Source organism: Myodes glareolus, chromosome 3 (assembly GCF_982192425.1).
Source record: "Myodes glareolus chromosome 3, mMyoGla1.1, whole genome shotgun sequence".
Taxonomy (NCBI): Eukaryota; Metazoa; Chordata; class Mammalia; order Rodentia; family Cricetidae; genus Myodes; species Myodes glareolus.
Window position 1 is genome coordinate 27132139 of NC_142028.1, and position 22823 is coordinate 27154961.

Below are 22823 nucleotides of genomic sequence, written 5' to 3' on the forward strand. Positions count from 1 at the left end.
CCCCAGCAGCCCAAGACAGGGTCCATTCCTGAGCCGCTCAAGCAGCACTGAAAACACCTTATCCTGGTGTCCTTAGAACTTAAGACAGGACAGACAGACGTGCTTACCATTTCTTAGGGAAAACTGGTATGTTTTCCCCAGAGAATTTGACTTGGGAAAGGCCCGTATCTAGAATTTTGTTAGAAAGTACAGCACACAGGGAAGGTAATGCCTCAATATAGAAATTTTATTAAGTAAACAAACCCTTCAGTTTCAATGGTGGGGAAGAGATAAATGGATGGCTGCCAGCCGGACCCATACACTCAGTATTCTTCCCCTTCCTCTGCCTCTGCTTCCACGGAATCCACGCCCACCTCTTCATAATCCTTCTCCAGCGCTGCCAGGTCCTCCCGGGCCTCTGAGAACTCCCCTTCCTCCATGCCTTCTCCCACGTACCAGTGCACGAAGGCCCGCTTGGCGTACATGAGGTCAAACTTGTGGTCCAGGCGGGCCCAGGCCTCTGCGATGGCAGTGGTGTTGCTCAGCATGCACACGGCCCTCTGCACCTTGGCCAGGTCTCCCCCAGGCACCACGGTGGGGGGCTGGTAGTTGATGCCCACCTGCCAGAGAGGGAGAACATACAGTCAGGTTTATAATAGCCTCAGAAATACATACGTTCACTAGCTCGGGAGCTGTGGGCCCAGGTCAAGCTGCAAATAATCACGCCGTACTTCGGGAAGTAATCTACACATGGCAACACGTATAAAAGATCTTAAAGGACTTACTTAAACCACTAATGAACAAACTGGAACAACGAAGGCAAAGAACAAGAACCTTACCCACGGTGTACTGTATGCTTAGCTAAAACGACACCAGCTGGAATACTGTATTCGCTATAGCAAACCCCTGTGTTGCAGTGACCTCCAGCAAGGACTCTTGGAACTGAAGGAGGATAAACCTTAGGAAGGCAGATTCTTTGCTGCTCTCTGCTGGCCTGTCACCCAACATCACTCGTGCTAGAGGCAGAAAAATCTGGAATATGCAGAGACTGCCTCCTGTTTTATAGGAACAAAAAGCTTTTGGGGCAGAAAATTCAGCTCTCCTACTTCCACAGATAATATTTTAATACTATTTAAATTATAGAATTTAGATATTATTAAATACTATTATTTAAAATATAAGTTAATATTTCAGCCTTCCTTAAAATATTTTGGTATATTTTTTGTAATTTAAAAGCTCTAAAAATTATTGGAAAATTCCATGCTGGCCACTAACTATGCAACTAAGGATGATCCTGAACTTTATGCGGCCAAGGCTGATCTTGAACTTACTCTGGTGCTGGGATCAGAGGTCTGTGCCCCATGAATGTCCACCTAAAACACTGTTTCTAAACACGGAAACTAGTGTGGCCCAGCCATGGTTGCAAAGAACATGGGAGAAACCAAAACCATGCTGACACAAAGGAACCCAAGGCAGAGATTAAGTGGGTGCACCTGGTATTAGCAGACTCTGTAGGGCCAGCCACCCCTAACTGACACCTCCTCACAGGCCAGCTCTTTATGCAGACCTACAGGTGCAGCTGAGGGGAAACTTGGGTGAAGCACAGCATTCCCAGCCTCTGGAACAGAGGCCCCTCCCTTGGAAGTCTTTGTCTTCTTAGTGTCCCACTGACTGAGGAAAATTCATCTGCTTGAGGTTTGGTAACTGATGTCTAAGGAGTAAGAACTGAGGCCAGGTGGTGGTGTCGCACACCTTTATCCCCAGCCCTCGGGAGGCGGATCTCTGTGAGTTTGAGAACAGTTTGGTCTATAGAGTGAGTTTCAGGACAGCCAGGGCTACAAAGAGAAACCCTGTTTCTGAAAACCAACCAAACAACCCAAACTGAAAACAAGCAAGCAAACAAGAAATAAGGTTTTTACTTGGTGGTTGTACGAAAAGAGTTTCTAGAATCATTTGGGAAGGCATTAAGTCAACTTAGCAATTTAACTACTTACTATACAAGCTCTTTTGGAGTCTGACATGGGAAGGGGGTTCTTGCTATGGCCCTGAGACAGGAGCTGTTGCTTGCTGGCGGCTGTAGCTGCCACAGCACCCAAACCTACCTTAAATCCAGTCGGACACCAATCCACAAACTGGATAGTGCGCTTGGTCTTGATGGTAGCAATGGCCGCATTGACATCTTTTGGGACCACGTCCCCCCTGTACAACATGCAGCAGGCCATGTATTTGCCGTGGCGAGGGTCACACTTGACCATCTGGTTGGCTGGCTCGAAGCAAGCATTGGTGATCTCTGCCACGGACAGCTGCTCATGGTACGCCTTCTCAGCTGAGATGACGGGGGCGTAGGTGGCCAGCGGGAAGTGGATGCGAGGGTATGGCACCAGGTTGGTCTGGAATTCCGTTAGGTCCACATTCAGAGCCCCGTCAAACCTCAGGGAGGCTGTGATGGAGGACACGATCTGCCCGATCAGACGGTTCAGGTTGGTGTATGTGGGACGCTCAATATCCAGGTTGCGCCGACAGATGTCATAGATGGCTTCGTTGTCCACCATGAAAGCGCAGTCAGAATGCTCCAGAGTCGTGTGTGTGGTCAGGATGGAGTTGTAGGGCTCCACCACGGCTGTGGAAACCTGGGGCGCTGGGTAAACGGCGAATTCCAGTTTGGACTTCTTGCCATAGTCCACTGAAAGCCGCTCCATGAGCAGAGACGCGAACCCGGATCCTGTGCCCCCTCCGAAGCTGTGGAAGATGAGGAAGCCCTGCAGCCCTGTGCACAGATCTGCCTGTGGGAAGCCAGAGCACGTAAGCCAGCGCCTACAGAGCCGAGCCCCAGCCTCTGAGCCCCACACTCACGACTTCCACTTCTGCAAACTGAGACAAATCCAGACTGTCTATAACACACACTCTGCACTTTGACCTTAATGACCCATGGCTGCATCTCAGCAACGGCCGTGTAGGAAGGGGTTTTGGTAAACTCTGATAGATTCCTGATTCTAAGAATTGCCAAAAATGACTGGGCTTGATAGTCTTATGTCAACTTGACACAAGCTAAAGTCCTCTGAGAGAAGAAGCCTCAATTAACCAGCACTTGGGAGGCAGCAGTAGGTGGATCTCTATGAGTTCAAAACCATTCTGGTCTACAAGAGCTAGGTCCTGGACAGCTAGAACTGTTACAGAGGAACCCTGTCTTGAAAAACCAAAAACCAAAACAAACAAACAAACAAACAAACAAACAAACAAATAATTCCTTCATAAGATCAGGCTGCAGACAAGCCTTCAGGGCATTTCTTAATTACCGACTGATTGGGCCCAGACTGTTGTGGGTGAGGCCATCCCTGGGCTGGAGGTTCTGGGGTTTATAAAAAGCAGGCTGGGCAAGCCAGGAAGTAGCACCCTCCATGGCCTCTGCACCAGGTCCTGTCCTGTCTGAGTTTCTGTCCTGATGCCCTTTGATGAACAGTGATGTGGAAATGTAAGCCAAATCAACCCTTTCTTTCCCAAGATGCATTGCTCATGGTGTTTTGGCCTAGCAATAGTAACTCTAACTAAGACGATGACACCCCCACCACCACCAGTGCCGAGTCTCTGGACCAGGACAACCACATGAAGCCTCCTCTGCAATCCTCTCACCAGTTTTCGGATCCGGTCCAGGACCAGGTCGACAATCTCCTTGCCAATGGTATAATGACCTCTGGCATAATTATTGGCCGCATCTTCCTTCCCAGTGATCAGCTGCTCTGGGTGGAAGAGTTGCCTGTAGGTTCCGGTGCGCACTTCATCTGGAGAGAGAGCAATCACACCGTGAGTCTTTAGGGCAGGGACGTTCCAGTCCACTGTGCGTGTAGGTCGAGAGCATCTTCTAAGGATTGCCTGTATACAACACAAGCCACCCACACATGACCCTCTCAATTTTTCCCCCCGACAGACTCACAAGCACACATCTGTACAGCCGGTCTACTCTGCAGAGATGTCAGCGGGTTTTCCTGAGACACTCCCATCCCGCTCTCCCAGGAAAGCCTCCACCCTGACCCAGGCACCTACCGACCACAGTGGGCTCCAGGTCCACAAACACTGCCCTGGGCACGTGCTTGCCAGCTCCAGTTTCACTGAAGAATGTGTTGAAGGAGTCGTCCCCACCACCGATGGTTTTGTCACTTGGCATCTGACCATCAGGTTGAATACCATGTTCAAGGCAGTACAGTTCCCAGCAGGCATTGCCAATCTGGACACCTGCCTGCCCCACGTGGATAGAGATACACTCACGCTGGAATCCAGAACAGAAACATGACATTCGTTCAACTGAAACTGCGTGGAATACCAACGTATCTTTGTGTAGTGCCAAGTGTCTATTTTCAGACTTCATCCACAACTGCAAGAGAGTGTGGCAGATTGTTTTGCGGAGATAGATTTTGTTTCCTTTCTGACACCAGTGAGGAAAGTGAAGTGACTGAGCCCAAAGAGCCTGCATTCAGAATTTTAAGACGGTCTCATAGCTCCTGTTGGTCTCGTGTTGGTCCCGAGCTGTGTATGGGAAGATGCCCCTGAACTCCTGGAAGGCCCACCTGCTGCTCCCTCCATGTCGGGGTCACAGGAGTTTGTCACTAGCTTCACCCAGTTTCTCAAAGAACTTTTATAAGGTTTGCGACTACTGTCAAACCTGACGGTCTGAGTTGATCTCTGGGACCCATTTAGTGGAAGCAGAGAATCAACTCTGATAAGCTGCCATCTGATCTCACTGGCTGTCATGTACACATTTGTGCAAAAAAATGTAATTAAAAAAATAAAGCCAATAAAGTCCCTTATCTGAGCCATCTCGCCAGTCCCATTTTTGCTTTTAAAAAAAACTCGTGGCTAAGCATAGTGGTGTATGCCTTTAATCCTAGCACTTAGAAGGCAAAAGCAGGTGTATATCTGTGAGCTTCAGTCAGCCAAAGTTATGAGATGATGCACTGTCTCAAAAAAGAAAGTCTTTTTATAATGTCTCAAAGATAAGCAGAATCCTTCAAAAGAAAAATTATGAAGATTCTTCAAGGAAACAGGGATGATGGATTTTTGAGGCACATAGTAAGATGGTACTTGCTACTTAGTCTGCAGGTAAATCACTTACATTTTCAAAGGTTAATTTGAAAAGACACATGCAAAACACTGTGCTGGTTAGCCTGGTTCACCTGACAAACTAGAGTCACCTGGGAAGAGGGGATATGACTGTCTGCAGGACATTTTCTCGGTTAATGATGGCTGTGCTGCTGTGGGATAATCCTTCTGTACACCGTTAATATGTTTCAGTCTCATTGGTTAATAAGAAAAGCTGATTTGGCCTATAGCAAGGCAGAATAAGACTAGGCAGGAAAGCCAAACTGAAAAACACAGAGAGAGAGAAAGGCAGCGTCAGAGATATGAGTCATCTCTCAGAGGGTCAAGACATGCTAGATGCTTGGTGGCTAGCTTAGGAGAGCTGAGGACCCAACTCAGGGCCATGTGCTTGCTAGGCAAACACTCTACCATTGAGCTGAATCCCCAGCCCCCAGAGGGCATTCCTCATGCCAGACCAGAGTTTGGTTGCCAGACTCACAGCTGCCCTATGAGTCCAGCTCTCTTGTGGCCTCTCCGGGGAACTGCACTCAGGAACACACACCTCTCACAGACACACACACACAATGATGTCAGACAAAGGAAAGGAAAAAAACTTAAAAGAGCTTCTTAGTTGTTTTTTTTTTTTTCTTCCTTAAGACAAGTTCTTGTAGTAGCCTATGCTGGCCTCAAATTTGCTCAGATTAGTCCTGAAATCCAGTTTTCCTGCCTCAGCCCACCTGGGGATTGGGGCTGCAGCATGTATCTCAGATTTACTTTCTTGTGTGAATAAACTATCCCACGTAAGCACATAACATAAAAAAAAACAACGCTAGTCACAAACCACATAAAAGTTCTTTGGGAAACTGGGTGAACCTAGTGGCAAACTCCCGTGATCCCCACACGGAGCGGGCAGAGAGCCGGCCTACCATGAGTTCAAGGGCATCTTGGAATAGACAGCTCAGGACCAACACGAGACCAACACGGGCTATGAGACTGTCTTCAAATTCCAAACAAAGGCTCTTTGGACTCTAACTCTTTCACTTTCCTCACTGGTGTCGGAAATGAAGCAAAATCCCTCTGCGCAAACCAATCTGCCACCCTCTCTAGTTGTATTTTCTTGAGACAAGAGTCCTATGAGGCTGGGGTTGGCCTTGAACTTTTGTCCTCTGCAGGGCTGGGACTCCAGACGGGAACTACATCCCACCATCCTGGATCTTCACTGTGAGCTAAGACAAGGGGCATCTGGCTCGCACTCGCCTGGTGAGGAGTCAGGAGGAAACTGCGGCCTCCGGGGCGGCTATGCCTCCCACTCACCCTTGCGCAGGAGCCTGGGATGCCAGGGGATAGCAGGTCTCTCTCCCGTGGAGCCCACCCTCAGAGGTCCTGGGACCCTGTACCCCGGCCCGGGCCTGCTCTCACCATCCTGCACTCTGCAGACCAGCTCAGCCGTTCCTCAGCACTGGTCCTCAACTGCCTCTTGCCGGCACTCAACTGTCCAGGCCGGATACGGATATAAATGCAAATACCTGGGGGTTTATTGGCCTAGAGTGTTTCAGGGGTGGGCCTAGGCACCACACTCCACTTATGATTGGACGTGCTGGCACTTTCTGATTGGATGTGGCTTTGGCGGGAAGGCTCTGGAGTGGCTGGAGGGGATGACCGTCTGGAGACTGGGGGTTTCTGCACCTCCCTGGATGTCCAGTTTAGCAAGACAAGTTAGATTGACATTCCCTTCTCAGGTCCCTATAGGCTATAGGCAGTGCTAAGTTGACAGTTTAAAGCTAGTTAGGATATGTGGGAAGATGGCTGTCTACTGACCCAGAACATAAAGGGCTTGTCTGCCATGAAAGACGCACTGGGTTTGATCCCTGTAACCACAGAAACTGAGCCTGGTTATACAGCTTCATATTACTAGCAACTGGGAGGGAGAGGTAAGAGAATCAAAAGTTTTAGGTTACCCTGGGCTGCATAACAACTCCAAGGCTAGCCTGGACACATGGGACCCTGACTCACAAAACATACATACACACATACATACATACATACATACAATGCTTTCTCATCAAGACAGACTATACCCTCAAACTGTGAGCCAAACCGAATGCTCCTTTCCTTAAATAAATTACAAGCGCAGTGTGGAGGCACAACTGTGGCCCCAGCTACTCAGGAGGCCAGAGGAAGAGCACAGATTAAGCTCAGAAGCACACATTAAAAAAGGTAAATTATAGAGTAGAGCACTAAATCTCAAGAAAGTGGCTTTAAAACCATGTTTGATACATGGAAAACTGTTGAAATTGTCCACGTAGACACTGCAGGTCAAAGTCAAGTTGACCCAGCGATTACAGAAAGTGAGCAGCAGGCTCAGCCTTCAGAATTCCCAGGAGCAGAGACTCAGGCAGGCTGCAGCTGGCTTCAACACTGTGCTCTAAAAGAGCCAGTGAGGTGAGAAGCCTGCGGCTCGTGGCAATAAACCACGAGCCAGGGGCTTCTCTCCCTCAGAGCCTCCCTTTGCCTGGCCCCGGAGGAGACAGAATTCTAGCAAGGCCAGCAGGCTGTCTCGTTCCACACAGCTGCTCACCACAGCTGTTGTTGGGAGCTGAGCTCGCATTCTGTGTGCTGAAACTGGCATGCATGAAGGAATATATTTATTCATTATGATAGGGATAGAAATCAACCAGTTTTCAAATGCATAGAGACCAAATCAGATCCTCAACAACAAATTGCAGCAAGAGGGCTGGAGAGATGGCTCAGGGGTTATGAACACTGACTGGTCTTCCTGAGGACCCAGATTCAATTCCCAGCACCCCCATGGCAGGTTACAACTGTAACTTCCACAGACATATATGCAGGCAAATTACCAATGCACACAAAAAATAAAAATAAAATATAAAATTGCTGCAAAAGATACTGTTAAAATTTTTATTATAGAATACAAAAATTTCATGCTTGATTGTAATTGCAAAAAATCATAAATGTAGCTGGACGGTGGTAGTGCTCACCTTTCATCCCAGTACTTGGGAGGCAGAGGCAGGTGGATCCCTGTGAGCTCAAGGCCAGTCTGATCTACAGAGCTAGTTCTAGGACAGCCAGGGCTACACTGAGAAAACCTGTCTCGGAACCCCCCCAAAAGTAATAAATGTATGCATGCATTGAAGAAAGGCACAGCTGAACTGATTCTCTCTAGCTTTTAAAGCTGTTGACTTTCCATTTCATTTCTGTGTTTCCCTACTTTCTATTCCAAGTGTGTTAATTTTATCATCAGAAAAACAAATGTTTCTAAAAAAAAAACAACACAGCATTGTGTGCTAGGGTTGTAGCTGGGTTTAGCAGAGTGCTCACTTATGTGGGATTACGCTCTATATGATGTTGTAACACAATGGGGGTTTGCTTGTCTGTGGTATGGGAGAACTGTCTGTATTCTGTCAATCATGTTTTAAATAAATATTGATTGGTCAGGCAGGAAGTATAAGTGGGAAAACCAGACAAAAAGTAGAAATGATGCAATAAGAACAGGAGAATTCTGTAAAGGAGGAAGTTGATTCCTCCCAGTCCTGCGCAGACCACCGAGCAAGATGTAACCTACCCAGCTGTGAAAGGTACTGAGCCATGTGGCTAACATAGATAAGAACAATGGGTTAATATAAGCTACAAGAGCAAATAAGTGACATGAGCTAATGGGCCAATCAATTTATAATCTTATGGAGTCCTCTGTGTGATTTTCTCTGGGACTAAACGGCTGGGGGACTGGGCAGGACAGAAACCCCAACAAGCCAGCCCTCATGTTACAGAAGACTAGAGTAGACCCCCAACAAGCAGGCCCCTTCATGTTACATGATTTGAATACCACTGGTTAATAAAGAAGTTGCTTTGGGCCTGTTGATAGGACAGAACTTAGGTAGGTGGGGAAAACTAAACTGAATGCTGGGAGAAAGGAGGCAGAGTAAGAGAGAAGCCATGTAGCCCTACCAGAGACAGACATGATGAAGCTTTGCCAGTAAGCTACTGCCATGTGCAATATACAGATTAATAGAAATGGGTTAAATTAATATGTAAGAGTTAGCCAATAAGAAGCTAGAGCTAATGGGCCAAGCAGTGGTTTAATAATATGGTGATTTAAATAATATGGTTTCTGTGTGATTATTTCAGGGCTGAGCAGCTGGGAACATAATATGCAGCCTCTTTAGTACAAATTGGTTCCAACGTGGTGGACTAAATCCATGTAAAACCTGAGAAAGCTTTAAAAGACATCCTAGACACAAAAGAACAGAGTTAAGCATGGTTTGGTAGCGGCATTTTCTTGGGTGGGCTCTGTTTGCTAGAAGCAAGCAGAGGCATGGCTCCTTTAAGAGAGATTTTCCTGATTCAGCAGTAGCAGGAAAAAGCCACACTGTTTTGAAATACTGGCTTTCTGGGTCATGCTGCCAACTCCTCTGGCTCTTTCAGGAAGCAGAACATTTAAATGGGGTCTATAAGCAGCGATGTTACAAACTGCTTAAAGGTTCAACATAGACCTGCTGCATACCTGGAACTGGGGCGTTGTGCATGGCTCACAGTCAGTGAACAGACCTCCTCTGCCATGTCAGACTGGGCAGAACAAGCAGGAAAAAACATATATACCCTAGTAATCCTGAAACTTAAGTTTTTAAGAAGCGCTTAGCATTTTAAGAAGCACTCCTGGACAGTAAAGAATTACAGATACACAATAGGACAGATTCAGACATAAAAGACCTTTAAATGATAGTGTTGGATAAATGTACATAGGTTGGGAGAGAAAAGAAAAAGAGTATAGACAGTAATAAAAAGAAGTAAATGGTTTTGAAAAAAGGGTAGAGTCTTTAAGAGATCAAGTACAGGCAGTCATAGATTAAAAGAAGTAAAAAAGAATAAGCTACATAAAGATGGACTATACACAGAGAGTCTGTATTATGTATATTATTCTGTTTTCTTTGAAATTTTAACTGCAGAGAGACATTTGATGCTGGGGACTGCTAAGCCAAGCCAACATATATATTTTAAAGGTTTCTTGAATTCAAAATATGGGTCTAAGGATATGTTGCTTTGGAAAAGAGATTCTTCTTTTGTTTCCACAGAGGGTGAGAACCTGTGGATTGCTTTCAGACTAATATGGTTTGATGCACCTTTTGATGCACCAAGACCTCCTGAAAGGACACTGTGAACACACTCCAAAAATTACTTCACCCAACAAAATCAGGAAGCAGTTTGGAGAAGAACTATGTATATATTCCCAAATATTGTTTATAAATGTTTGTTTATTTTTAAAGGGGGATATGTTATAGAAATTTGCATTGGTATGGATCTTGGTTTATTGGTACAAATTTAAGTTCAATTTTGTTATGTATCTATTTCTCCTCTTGATTAAGGTATTGTGCTTGTAAGGCTCATTTAAAAATGTAATGTATAATTAATAAATATAGGTTAATAGATAATCACGTTAGTTAGATTTTCTAGATGTACAGAGATGTATTTCAAATGGATAGGCTTTCTTCAAACCTTTCAAAGACTACAGGATATGGCATTTAAAATGTTTAAGAACTTAGAATGTTTCATGACAATGAGACACATCTGCTTCTGGCAGCACCAATAACTTCAAGGGAAGATGGGCATCAAAAAGGCTTCTTATGGAATTTGTTAGCCATTTAGGAAAAAAAAAACCTGCTCTTTCCTGGACTGTTTGATGAACTGGACATGCAGAACCCACAGAGGAATGACTACTGAACTTGCCTAAAGGTGAGACAATCCTTCGAGGTTCCTGCTTCATGAAAAAGTCTGTCAGACATTCTGCAGGACACAGAAGAGAGTGACTGGCAAACTGCCAATATAGGCAGAACTGTCTTTGAAATTTCCTGATTCAAGGAAAAGTCTGTTGGATACTATTGGCCTGTAGGCTGAAGATGGATGCCCCAATAGTACAGAAGAACTTTGGGTGACTGTCTAGGCAGCAAGATGTCTCTGTCAATTCTAGAGTTTTGAAAGTTGCTTACATGCACTTCCTGTTTACTTAGGTAATATTATATCCTTTTGGTGTCTTAGATGGAGTTAAAGAATTTATAGTTATAGTAATAGTTTTTCTTAGTTATGATAAAAGATAAAGTAGATATAAATGTTTTAATTATATTGCTTGATAACTGTTTTGTTATATGTAATTTTACTATGTTAAATATAAAACCTTCCTTTTCATTTAAACAGAAAAGGGGAGGTGATGTGGGATACCCCTCTGTATGTGGTGAATACCATTGGTTAATAAAGAAGCTGCTTTGGGCCTGTTGATAGGGCAGAACTTAGGTAGGTGGGAAAACTAAACTGAATGCTGGGAGACAGGAGGTAGAATCAGGGAGAAGCCATGGAGCCCGGCTGGAGACAGACATGCTGTAACTTTGCCAGTAAGCCAAATAAATTAATATGTAAGAGTTAGCCAATAAGAAGCTAGAGCTAACGGGCCAAGCAGTGATTTAAATAATACAGTTTTTCTGTGATTATTTCAGGGCTGAGCAGCTGGCAACAAAACAAGCAGCCTCCTTACTACAGCTTGCCACACATGTACAAAGCCATGAGTTTGGCCCTCAGCACTCCAATGCTGAGTTTGAGAGGCATACTTGTAATCCCAGCACTTAGGGGGTAGAGACCTGAGAATCTGAAGTTCAAATCCATACCTGATTACAAGACCAGTCAAGACCAAGATGGAATACACAAGACTATGCAAAAATAAATAAATAAACAACAATAATAATAATTCACAGTATGGCGCAGCCTGCAATTCAATTGCATGCAGTCAGATATCCTGAGGAAGTAACAGTATGTCTACTAAATTGTGTTTCTGCAAAACTGAAGATTGAAGAAAGGTCTGATCCCCACCATGCATATGGATAGCCCCAGCTCTGAGGCATGCTGAGACAGCGCTTCTATTTGTGCCAGCCTGTACGATAAAGACTTGGAGGTCACCCGAGCTTTATAACCAACAGCTTTCAACACCCTCAGAAAATGATGTCACAACAGATGACTGTTCACACAGACTTCCAAAACGGTTCTGGGTCCTAAGGCAGGACTCGGGTGCCCAGACAAGGATGTCTGTCTGAAGAAGAACTATCTGACCAGGCTTCCTGACGCAGCTGAACAGTTTTTCTGCACCAAGTGGAGTAAGGTGGTGCGAGGTGCCATGAGCACTGAGAAATACTGAGTGTGAAAGGCTCCACCCCACTTGTCCCGCTAAGCTGCACCAGGGAGGTGCAGACACCCCCAGTCTCCAGATGGTCATCCCCTCCAGCCACTCCAGAGCCTTCCCGCCAAAGCCACAACCAATCAGAAAGTGCCAGCACTTCAAATTGAGCCCCATCCAATTATAAGTGGAGTGTGATGTCTAGGTCCGCCCCTGAAACACTCTGGGCCAATAAACCCCCAGGTATTTGCATTTATATCCGTATCCGGCCTGGACAGTAGAGTGGGGCAAGAGGCAGTTGAGGACCAGTGCTGAGGAACGGCTGAGCTGGTCTGCAGAGTGCAGGATGGTGAGAGCAGGCCCGGGCCAGGGTGGTGGGGCTCAGGACCTCTGAGGGTGGGCTCCACGGGAGAGAGACCAACTGTCCCCTGGCATCCCAGGCTCCCGCACAAGAGTGAGTGGAGGCATAGCCGCCCCGGAGGCCTCTGTTTCCTCCTGACTCCTCACCAGGCGAGTGCGAGCCAGATGCCCCTTGTCTTAGCTCACAGTGAAGATCCAGGATGGTGGGATGCAGTACCCAACTGGAGTCCCAGCCCTGAAGAGGACAAAAGTTCAAGGCCAACCCCAGCCTCATAGGACTCTTGTCTCAAGAAAATACAACTAGAGAGGGTGGTGAGATTGGTTTGCGCAGAGGGATTTTGTTTCATTTCCGACACCAGTGAGGAAAGTGAAAGAGTTAGAGTCCAAAGAGCCTTTGTTTGGAATTTGAAGACAGTCTCATAGCCCGTGTTGGTCTCGTGTTGGTCCCGAACTGTCTATTGGAAGATGCCCTTGAACTCTTGGTAGGCCCACCCTCTGTCCCCTCCGTGTGGGAATCATGGGAGTTTGCCACTAGCTTCACCCAGTTTCTCAAAGGACCATCACGAGACCAACACGGGCTATAAGACTGTCTTAGAATCTGCCATCCTCTCTTGGGATTGTGGATGAAGTCTGAAAATAGACACTTGACACTACACAAAGATACGTTGGTATTCCACGCAGTTTCAGTTGAACGAATGTCATGTTTCTGTTCTGGATTCCAGCGTGAGTGTATCTCTATCCACGTGGGGCAAGCAGGTGTCCAGATTGGCAATGCCTGCTGGGAACTGTACTGCCTTGAACATGGTATTCAACCTGATGGTCAGATGCCAAGTGACAAAACCATCGGTGGTGGGGACGACTCCTTCAACACATTCTTCAGTGAAACTGGAGCTGGCAAGCACGTGCCCAGGGCAGTGTTTGTGGACCTGGAGCCCACTGTGGTCGGTAGGTGCCTGGGTCAGGGTGGAGGCTTTCCTGGGAGAGCGGGATGGGAGTGTCTCAGGAAAACCCGCTGACATCTCTGCAGAGTAGACCGGCTGTACAGATGTGTACTTGTGAGTCTGTTGGGGGAGATACTGAAGGGGTTGTGGGTGGGTGGTTTGTGTGTACACAGACAATTTTTTTTCCTGTTTAAAAAAAATGTTATTGATTTTTATTGAGCTCTATATTTTTCTCTGCTCCCCTCCCTGCCTCTCCCGTCCCCTTCAACCCTCTCCCAGGGTCCCCAAAATCAAGAGATCTTGTCTTTTTCTACTTCCCATGTAGATTAGATCTATGCATGTCTCACTTAGAGTCCTCATTGTTGTCTAGGTTCTCTGGGATTGTGATTTGTAGGCTGGTTTTCTTTGCTTTATGTTTAAAAACCACTTATGAGTGAGTGCATGTGATAATTGTCTTTCTGAGTTACTTCACTGAAAATGATGTTTTCTAGCTCCATCCATTTTCCTGCAAAATTCAAGATGTCATTATTTTTTTCTTCTGTATAGTACTCCGTTGTTAAATGTACCACATTTTCCTTATCCATTCTTTGGTCGAGGAGCATTTAGGTTGTTTCCATGTTCTGGCTATGACAAACAGTGCTGCAATGAGCATAGCTGAGCACATGTCCTTGTATCACGACTGAGCATCCTTTGAATATATACTCAAAAGTGGTATTGCTGGGTCTTGAGGAAGGTTGTTTCTTAATTTTCTGGGAAATCACCACACGGACATCCAAAGGGGCTGTACCAGTTTGCATTCCCACCAGCAATGCAGGAGTGTTCCCTTTTCCCCACAACCTCTCCAACATAAGTTGTCATCAGTATTTTTAATCTTGGCCATTCTTTTTGTGTGTATTAGTGGTTTTTCGAGACAGGGTTTCTTTGTAGCTTTGGAGCCTGTCCTGGAACTAATTCTTGTAGACCAGGCTGGTCTCAAACTTACAGAGATCCACCTGCCTCTGCCTCCCGAGTGCTGGGATTAAAGGCATGCGCCACCACCGCCCCACTCTTGGCCATTCTTACAGGTGTAAGATGGAATTTCAGAGTTGTTTTAATGTGCATTTCTCTGATGGCTAGGGATGTTGAGCATTTCCTTAAGTGTCTTTCAGCCATTTTAAATTCCTCTGTTGAGAGTTCTCTGTTTAGGTCTGTACTCCATTTTTTTTAATTGAATTATGTGTTCTTTTGGTGTCTAATTTCTTGAGTTCTTTGTTTATTTTGGAGATCAGACCTCTGTCTGATGTGGGGTTGGTGAAGATCTTTTTCCATTCTATAGGCTGCTGTTTTGTCTTGTTGACCGTGTCCTTTGCATTACAGAAGCTTTTTAGTTTCAGGAGGTCCCATTTATTAATTGTTTCTCCAGTGTCTGTGCTCCAGTGTGTGTACTGGAGCTTTATTTAGGAAGTGGTCTCCTATGCCAGTGCATTCAAGTGTACTTCCCACTTTCTCTTCTATGATTTTCAATGTGGCTGGCTTTATGTTGAGGTCTTTGATCCATCTGGACTTGAATTTAGTGCATGGTGATAGATCTGGATCTATTTTCATTCTTCTACATGTTGATATCCAGTTATGTCAGCACCATTTGTTAAATATGCTTTCTTTTTTCCATTTGGTATTTTTTGCTTGTCAAAAATCAAGTGTTCAAAGATGTGTGGATTGATATCTGGGTCTTCTATTTGGTTCCATTGGTTCTCCTGTCTGTTCTTAGGCTAATACCAGACTGTTTTCAGTACTGTAGCTCTGTAGTAGAGTTTGAAGTCGGGGATTGTGATGCCTCCAGAAGTTCTTTTATTGTACAAGATTGTTTTGGCTATCCTGGGTTTTTGGGTTTTCCATATAAAGTTGAGTACTGTTCTTTCGAAGTCTTTGAAGAATTTTTGCTGGAATTTTGATGGGCATTGCATTGAATCTGTAGATTGCTTTTGGTAAGATTGCCATTTTTACTGTGTTAATTCTACCTATCCAAGAGTATGGGAGATCTTTCCACTTTCTGGCCTCTTCTTCAATTTCTTTCTTCAAAGATTTAAAGTTCTTGTCATACAAGTCTTCCACTTGTATGGTTAGAGTTACTCCAAGATATTTTATGTTATTTATGGCTATTGTGAAGGGTGATATTTCTCTGATTTCTTTGTCAGTCTGTGTACAGGAAGGCTAGTGATTTTTTTTTTTAGTTAATCTTGTATCATGCTACATTACTAAAAGTGTTTTAAGTTGTAGAAGTTCCTTGGTAGAATTTTTGGGGTCACTTATATAAACTATCATATTGTAAGCAAATAGTGAGAGTTTAACTTCTTCTTTTCCAATTTGTATCCCCTTGATCTCCTTTTGTTGTCTTATTGCTCTAGCTAGGACCTCAAGAACTATATTTAATAGATACGGAGAGAGTGGACAACCTTGTCTTGATCCTGATTTTAGTGGGATTATTGTGAGTTTCTCTCCATTTAGTTTGGTGTTGGCTATTGGTTGCTGTATATTGCCTTTATTATGTTTAGGTATGTTCCTTGTATCCCTGCTCTCTCCAAGACCTTTATCATGAAGGGATATTGTATTTTGTCGAAAGCTTTTTGGCATCTAATGAGATAATCATGTGGTTTTTGTTTTTTCAGTTTGTTTATATGATGGATTACATTGACAGATTTTTATATGTTGAGTCATCCCTGCATCTTTAGGATGAAGCAGACTTGATCATGGTGGATGATTTTTCTGATGTGTTCTTGAATTCGATTTGCCAGTATTTTATTGAGTATTTTTGCATCAATGTTCATGAGTAAGATTGGTCTGTAATCTCTTTCTCAATGTCTTTCTGTGGTTTGAGTATCAGCATAATTTTAGCCTCATAAAAAGAGTTTGGCAATGTTCCTTCTGTTTTTATTGTGTGGAACAATTTGAGGAGTATTGGTATTAGTTCTTCTTTGAAAATCTTGTAGAATTCTGAGCTGAAATCATCTGATCCTGGGCTATTTTTGGTTGGGAGACTTTTGATGACTGTTTCAATTTCTTTAGCAGTTATAGGCCTGGTTAATTTGCTTATCTGGTCTTGATTTAATTTTGGGAAGTGATATTTATCCAGAAAGTTATTCATTTCCATTATGTTTGCCAATTTTGTGGAGCACAGGTTTTTGAAATATGACCTAATGATTGACTGGATTTCCTCCACACCTGTTGTTATGTCCCCTTTTCATTTCTGATTTTGTTAATTTTTTTTTTTTATTTTTCGAGACAGCGTTTCTCTGTAGCTCAGGAGCCTGTCCTGGAACTAGCTCTTGTAGACCAGGCTGGCCTTGAACTCACAGAAATCCGCCTGCCTCTGTCTCCTGAGTGCTGGAGTGCTGGGATTAAAGGTGTGCGCCACCACAGCCCAGTATAGGAAGTCTTTCATTTCTCCCTTTATTTCTTCCTTGACCCATGGACAATTCAGGTGAGCATTGTTTAATTTCCATGTGTTTGTGGACGTTCTGGAATTAGTGTTGCTATTGAATTCTAGTTTTAAGCCATGGTTATCTGATGTGATCCATGGAGTTATTCCAATTTTTTTTTTTATTTGTTGAGGTTTGTTTTGTTACCGAGTATGTGGTCAATTTTTAAGAAGGTCCCATGAGGTGCAGAAAAGAAGGTATATTCTTCTGTGTTTGGATGAAATGTTCTATAGATGTCTGTTACGTCCATTTGAGTCATAACATCTGTTGGTTTCTTTATTTCTCTGCTCATCTTTTGTCTCACCTGTCCCGTGCTGAGAGTGGAGTGGTAAAGGCTCCCACTGTTGATGTCTGGGGTTTAGTGTATGATTTAAGCTTTAGAAGTGTTTCTTTTACATACGAGGGTGCCCTTGTATTTGGGGCATAGATGTTCAGTATTGAGATTTCCTCTTGATGAACTTTTCCTACACAAACAGTCCTTAGAAGATGCTCTCGACCTACACGCACAGTGGACTGGAACGTCCCTGCCCTAAAGACTCACGGTGTGAATGCTCTCTCTCCAGATGAAGTGCGCACCGGAACCTACAGGCAACTCTTCCACCCAGAGCAACTGATCACTGGGAAGGAAGATGCGGCCAATAATTATGCCAGAGGTCATTATACCATTGGCAAGGAGATTGTCGACCTGGTCCTGGACCGGATCCGAAAACTGGTGAGAGGATTGCAGAGGAGGCTTCATGTGGTTGTCCTGGTCCAGAGACTCGGCACTGGTGGTGGTGGGGGTGTCATCGTCTTAGTTAGAGTTACTATTGCTAGGCCAAAACACCATGAGCAATGCATCTTGGGAAAGAAAGGGTTGATTTGGCTTACATTTCCACATCACTGTTCATCAAAGGGCATCAGGACAGAAACTCAGACAGGACAGGACCTGGTGCAGAGGCCATGGAGGGTGCTACTTCCTGGCTTGCCCAGCCTGCTTTTTATAAACCCCAGAACCTCCAGCCCAGGGATGGCCTCACCCACAACAGTCTGGGCCCAATCAGTCGGTAATTAAGAAATGCCCTGAAGGCTTGTCTGCAGCCTGATCTTATGAAGGAATTATTTGTTTGTTTGTTTGTTTGTTTGTTTGTTTTGGTTTTTGGTTTTTCAAGACAGGGTTCCTCTGTAACAGTTCTAGCTGTCCAGGACCTAGCTCTTGTAGACCAGAATGGTTTTGAACTCATAGAGATCCACCTACTGCTGCCTCCCAAGTGCTGGTTAATTGAGGCTTCTTCTCTCAGAGGACTTTAGCTTGTGTCAAGTTGACATAAGACTATCAAGCCCAGTCATTTTTGGCAATTCTTAAAATCAGGAATCTATCAGAGTTTACCAAAACCCCTTCCTACACGGCCGTTGCTGAGATGCAGCCATGGGTCATTAAGGTCAAAGTGCAGAGTGTGTGTTATAGACAGTCTGGATTTGTCTCAGTTTGCAGAAGTGGAAGTCGTGAGTGTGGGGCTCAGAGGCTGGGGCTCGGCTCTGTAGGCGCTGGCTTACGTCCTCTGGCTTCCCACAGGCAGATCTGTGCACAGGGCTGCAGGGCTTCCTCATCTTCCACAGCTTCGGAGGGGGCACAGGATCCGGGTTCGCGTCTCTGCTCATGGAGCGGCTTTCAGTGGACTATGGCAAGAAGTCCAAACTGGAATTCGCCATTTACCCAGCGCCCCAGGTTTCCACAGCCGTGGTGGAGCCCTACAACTCCATCCTGACCACACACACAACACTGGAGCATTCTGACTGCGCTTTCATGGTGGACAACGAAGCCATCTATGACATCTGTCGGCGCAACCTGGATATTGAGCGTCCCACATACACCAACCTGAACCGTCTGATCGGGCAGATCGTGTCCTCCATCACAGCCTCCCTGAGGTTTGACGGGGCTCTGAATGTGGACCTAACGGAATTCCAGACCAACCTGGTGCCATACCCTCGCATCCACTTCCCGCTGGCCACCTACGCCCCCGTCATCTCAGCTGAGAAGGCGTACCATGAGCAGCTGTCCGTGGCAGAGATCACCAATGCTTGCTTCGAGCCAGCCAACCAGATGGTCAAGTGTGACCCTCGCCACGGCAAATACATGGCCTGCTGCATGTTGTACAGGGGGGACGTGGTCCCAAAAGATGTCAATGCGGCCATTGCTACCATCAAGACCAAGCGCACTATCCAGTTTGTGGATTGGTGTCCGACTGGATTTAAGGTAGGATTGGGTGCTGTGGCAGCTACAGCCGCCAGCAAAGCAACAGCTCCTGTCTCAGGGCCATAGCAAGAACCCCCTTCCCATGTCAGACTCCAAAAGAGCTTGTATAGTAAGTAGTTAAATTGCTAAGTGACTTAATGCCTTCCCAAATGATTCTAGGAACTCTTTTCGTACAACCACCAAGTAAAAACCTTATTTCTTGTTTGCTTGCTTGTTTTCAGTTTTCAGAAAACAGGGTTTCTCTTTGTAGCCCTGGCTGTCCTGATACTCACTCTGTAGACCAGGCTGTTCTCAAACTCACAGAGGTCTGCCTCCCAAGGACTGGGGTTAAAGGTGTGCGCCACCACCACCTGGCCTCAGTCCTTACTCCTTAGACCATCAATTACCAAACCTCAAGCAGATGAATTTTTCTCCATTAGTGAGACAAGGACTTCCAAGGGAGGAAGGGGCCTCTGTTACAGAAGCTGGGAATGCTGAACCTCCCAAGTTTCCCCCCCCCCAGCTGCACCTGTAGGTCTGCAGTAAAGAGCAGGCCTGTGAGGAGGTGTCAGTTAGGGGTGGCTGGCCCTACAGAAAGATTCTGCCAACTCCAAGTGAACCATCTTAGTCTCTGTGCTTTGGGTCCCTTTGTGTCAGCATTGGTTTCGTTTATCACACGTTCTTTACAACCATGGCTGGGCCACACTAGTTTCCGTGTTTAGAAACAGTGTTTCAGGTGGACATTCATGGGGCACAGGCCTCTGATCCCAGCACCAGAGTAAGGTCAAGATCAGTCTTGGCCGCAGAGTTTGTGGCCACCTTGGTATTTTCAAATAATTTTTAGAGACTTAAATTATAAAAAAATACCAAAATATTTTAAAGGAAGGCTGAAATATTAACTTGTATTTTAAATAATAGTATTTAATATATCTAAATACTATAATTTAAATAGTGTTGAAATATTAATACTGAAAGCTGAATTCTCTGCCCCCAGAGCTTTTTGTTCTTATAAAACAGGAGGCAGTCTCTGCATATTCCAGATATTTTCTGCCTCTAGCACGAGTGATGTTGGGTGACAGGCCAGCAGAGAGCAGCAAAGAATCTGCCTTCCTAAGGTTTATCCTCCTTCAGCTCCAAGAGTCCTTGCTGGAGGTCACTGCAACACAGGGGTTTGCTATAGCGAATACAGTATTCCAGCTGGTGTCGCTTTAGCTAAGCATACAGTACACCGTGGGTAAGGTTCTTGTTCTTTGCCTTCGTTGTTCCAGTTTGTTCATTAGTGGTTTAAGTAAGTCCTTTAAGATCTTTTATACGTGTTGCCATGTGTAGATTACTTCCCGAAGTACGGCGTGATTATTTGCAGCTTGACCTGGGCCCACAGCTCCCGAGCTAGTGAACGTATGTATTTCTGAGGCTATTATAAACCTGACTGTATGTTCTCCCTCTCTGGCAGGTGGGCATCAACTACCAGCCCCCCACCGTGGTGCCTGGGGGAGACCTGGCCAAGGTGCAGAGAGCCGTGTGCATGCTGAGCAACACCACTGCCATCGCAGAGGCCTGGGCCCGCCTGGACCACAAGTTTGACCTCATGTACGCCAAGCGGGCCTTTGTGCACTGGTACGTGGGAGAAGGCATGGAGGAAGGGGAGTTCTCAGAGGCCCGGGAGGACCTGGCAGCGCTGGAGAAGGATTATGAAGAGGTGGGCGTGGATTCTGTGGAGGCAGAGGCAGAGGAAGGGGAAGAATACTGAGTGTATGGGTCCGGCTGGCAGCCATCCATTTATCTCTTCCCCACCATTGAAACTGAAGGGTTTGTTTACTTAATAAAATTTCTATATTGAGGCATTACCTTCCCTGTGTGCTGTACTTTCTAACAAAATTCTAGGTACTGGCCTTTCCCAAGTCAAATTCTCTGGGGAAAACATACCAGTTTTCCCTAAGAAATGGTAAGCACGTCTGTCTGTCCTGTCTTAAGTTCTAAGGACACCAGGATAAGGTGTTTTCAGTGCTGCTTGAGCGGCTCAGGAATGGACCCTGTCTTGGGCTGCTGGGGAAGGGGCCCCTGGGCCTCGGGTGTGGTTCCTGGGGATGTGGGGGCTCAGTGCCCGAGGCTTCATTTCCACTGAATCATTAGCTCTCCTCCCCTGGTGTCGCATTGCTGTTGAAGGTAACCAGAACCACCCACCATCACATGGCTGTATTGTACTCCGGCCACTGTCTGTCAAACCCTTGTTCCTGGTGTGGAATTGTTGAATGAGCACTGGTCTGGTAGGATCTTTTATGCAAGAACCAAGACTTTTCTTGGTGAAGGCTGTTTTTCAGCCAAGGGCTTCCCAGCATCGTAACCGTGTAGAAGATTCTGGTACCGGCCCACATAGACCCACACGCAGTGGCTCCATCCTAGTCATCTGGTAATTATGCTTAGACGCACAAACGAACCACACAGACGATGGCCTGAATCTTCCAGAACGACTGGTGCTTCCATGAGAGGGTCCAGGTGGTCTCTAGCACAGCAGAAGACCAGTGTCTCCAAGGTGGGGCTGATGCTGAGCAAACGGCTTTTCCTTCTCCGGGCCTCAGTGTCTCCTTTCTCAAGCAGGTGGTGCCTATTTGAAGGAACTGCAGGAAATGTCTTCCCTCTTTACCAGCACAGGTTTGTGCCTCTGCAGACCTCCCAAGAAAAACAAGCCGAGGTGTGCTCTAGGCTGCCTTCCTGTCAGAAATCAGGACTTAGACCTGACTTCTAAGTACCTCTGCTCAGCACTTTGAGAATTGCCTAACTAGGTGGGCAATTCTAACTAGGAAGGCAGCACTGTGTCCTGATGAGGAAGCCCTGGAGCACCTAGGGTTAGCACAGATGCCCCAGGAGCCCAGGGTACTGATTCTGCTTTCCAGTTGTAAAGCTCACTGCCTGTGTCACAAGAGGAAGCCTCTTAGCGAGGGGCAGGCTGGGCATCCAGCCACCAGTTCTCCCAAGTCAGCACTGTGTAAGACTGGCTGCAGGCACAAAGTGGCCCAGATCTGAGGCAGTAAGAGGAGGAAGAGACAGTGTGGAAGGGAGCTGGGTGATCTGCCCAGCCTGGCCTTCAACTCTACATTCTGCTTCTTCCAAGTGCTGGGATTGCAGGCGTGAACCACCCTGCCCGTTCTAAACCTGACTCTTCACCTGACACTTCTAATAAAACACAAGCTTTGCGCATGGTGTGGGCTTTGCCACCATTTTCTAAGTCCCCAGTTCTCACATGAGTGCTCTCTCTCTCTCTCTCTCTCTCTCTCTCTCTCTCTCTCTCTCTCTCTCTCTCTCTCACGCAAAATGGTGTTTTTCTCCTGGTTTTGCAGCTCCCAGCGAAGGCTCAGCTCTGCCCACCTTTCTGCTCATGCTCACTCAGATGTTTTACCTTTAGGTACCCTCGAAAATCTCTACACCTCAGTGCCTACTCTCCTCTTTCTTTAGGTTTAAATCAATGTGTTTCTTTCCCAGCATGACAGTGATCGTAACATCAACAAAAACACAAGCCCAGACATTCCGAGGACGTGCAAAAGAATGTCACTTCAGAATGAATTTAGCTGCCAATCACCATTAAGAATACATTCTAGAGAGTTCAGGAGTTGCCTAGGCAGTCGAAA

At 45.8% G+C, this 22823-nt stretch overlaps 2 protein-coding genes across 2 annotated transcripts; one reads left to right on the forward strand and one right to left on the reverse strand.

Annotated features, from left to right (window-relative positions):
* Positions 1-205: 205 nt before the first annotated feature.
* Positions 206-6569, reverse strand: LOC148122611 (tubulin alpha-3 chain-like). Its single transcript, XM_087904201.1, has 5 exons — positions 6472-6569; positions 4021-4243; positions 3610-3758; positions 2082-2762; positions 206-599 (listed from the first exon to the last, which is right to left on the reverse strand). Exons 1-5 carry the CDS (start codon positions 6472-6474, stop codon positions 303-305), a joined length of 1353 nt encoding a protein of 450 aa, XP_087760327.1. The 5' UTR covers positions 6475-6569; the 3' UTR covers positions 206-302.
* Positions 6570-12470: 5901 nt separating this feature from the next.
* LOC148122612 (tubulin alpha-3 chain) lies at positions 12471-21044 on the forward strand. The gene is made up of 5 exons (XM_087904202.1): positions 12471-12575; positions 13309-13531; positions 17546-17694; positions 18538-19218; positions 20651-21044. Exons 1-5 carry the CDS (start codon positions 12573-12575, stop codon positions 20945-20947), a joined length of 1353 nt encoding a protein of 450 aa, XP_087760328.1. The 5' UTR covers positions 12471-12572; the 3' UTR covers positions 20948-21044.
* Positions 21045-22823: the final 1779 nt, after the last annotated feature.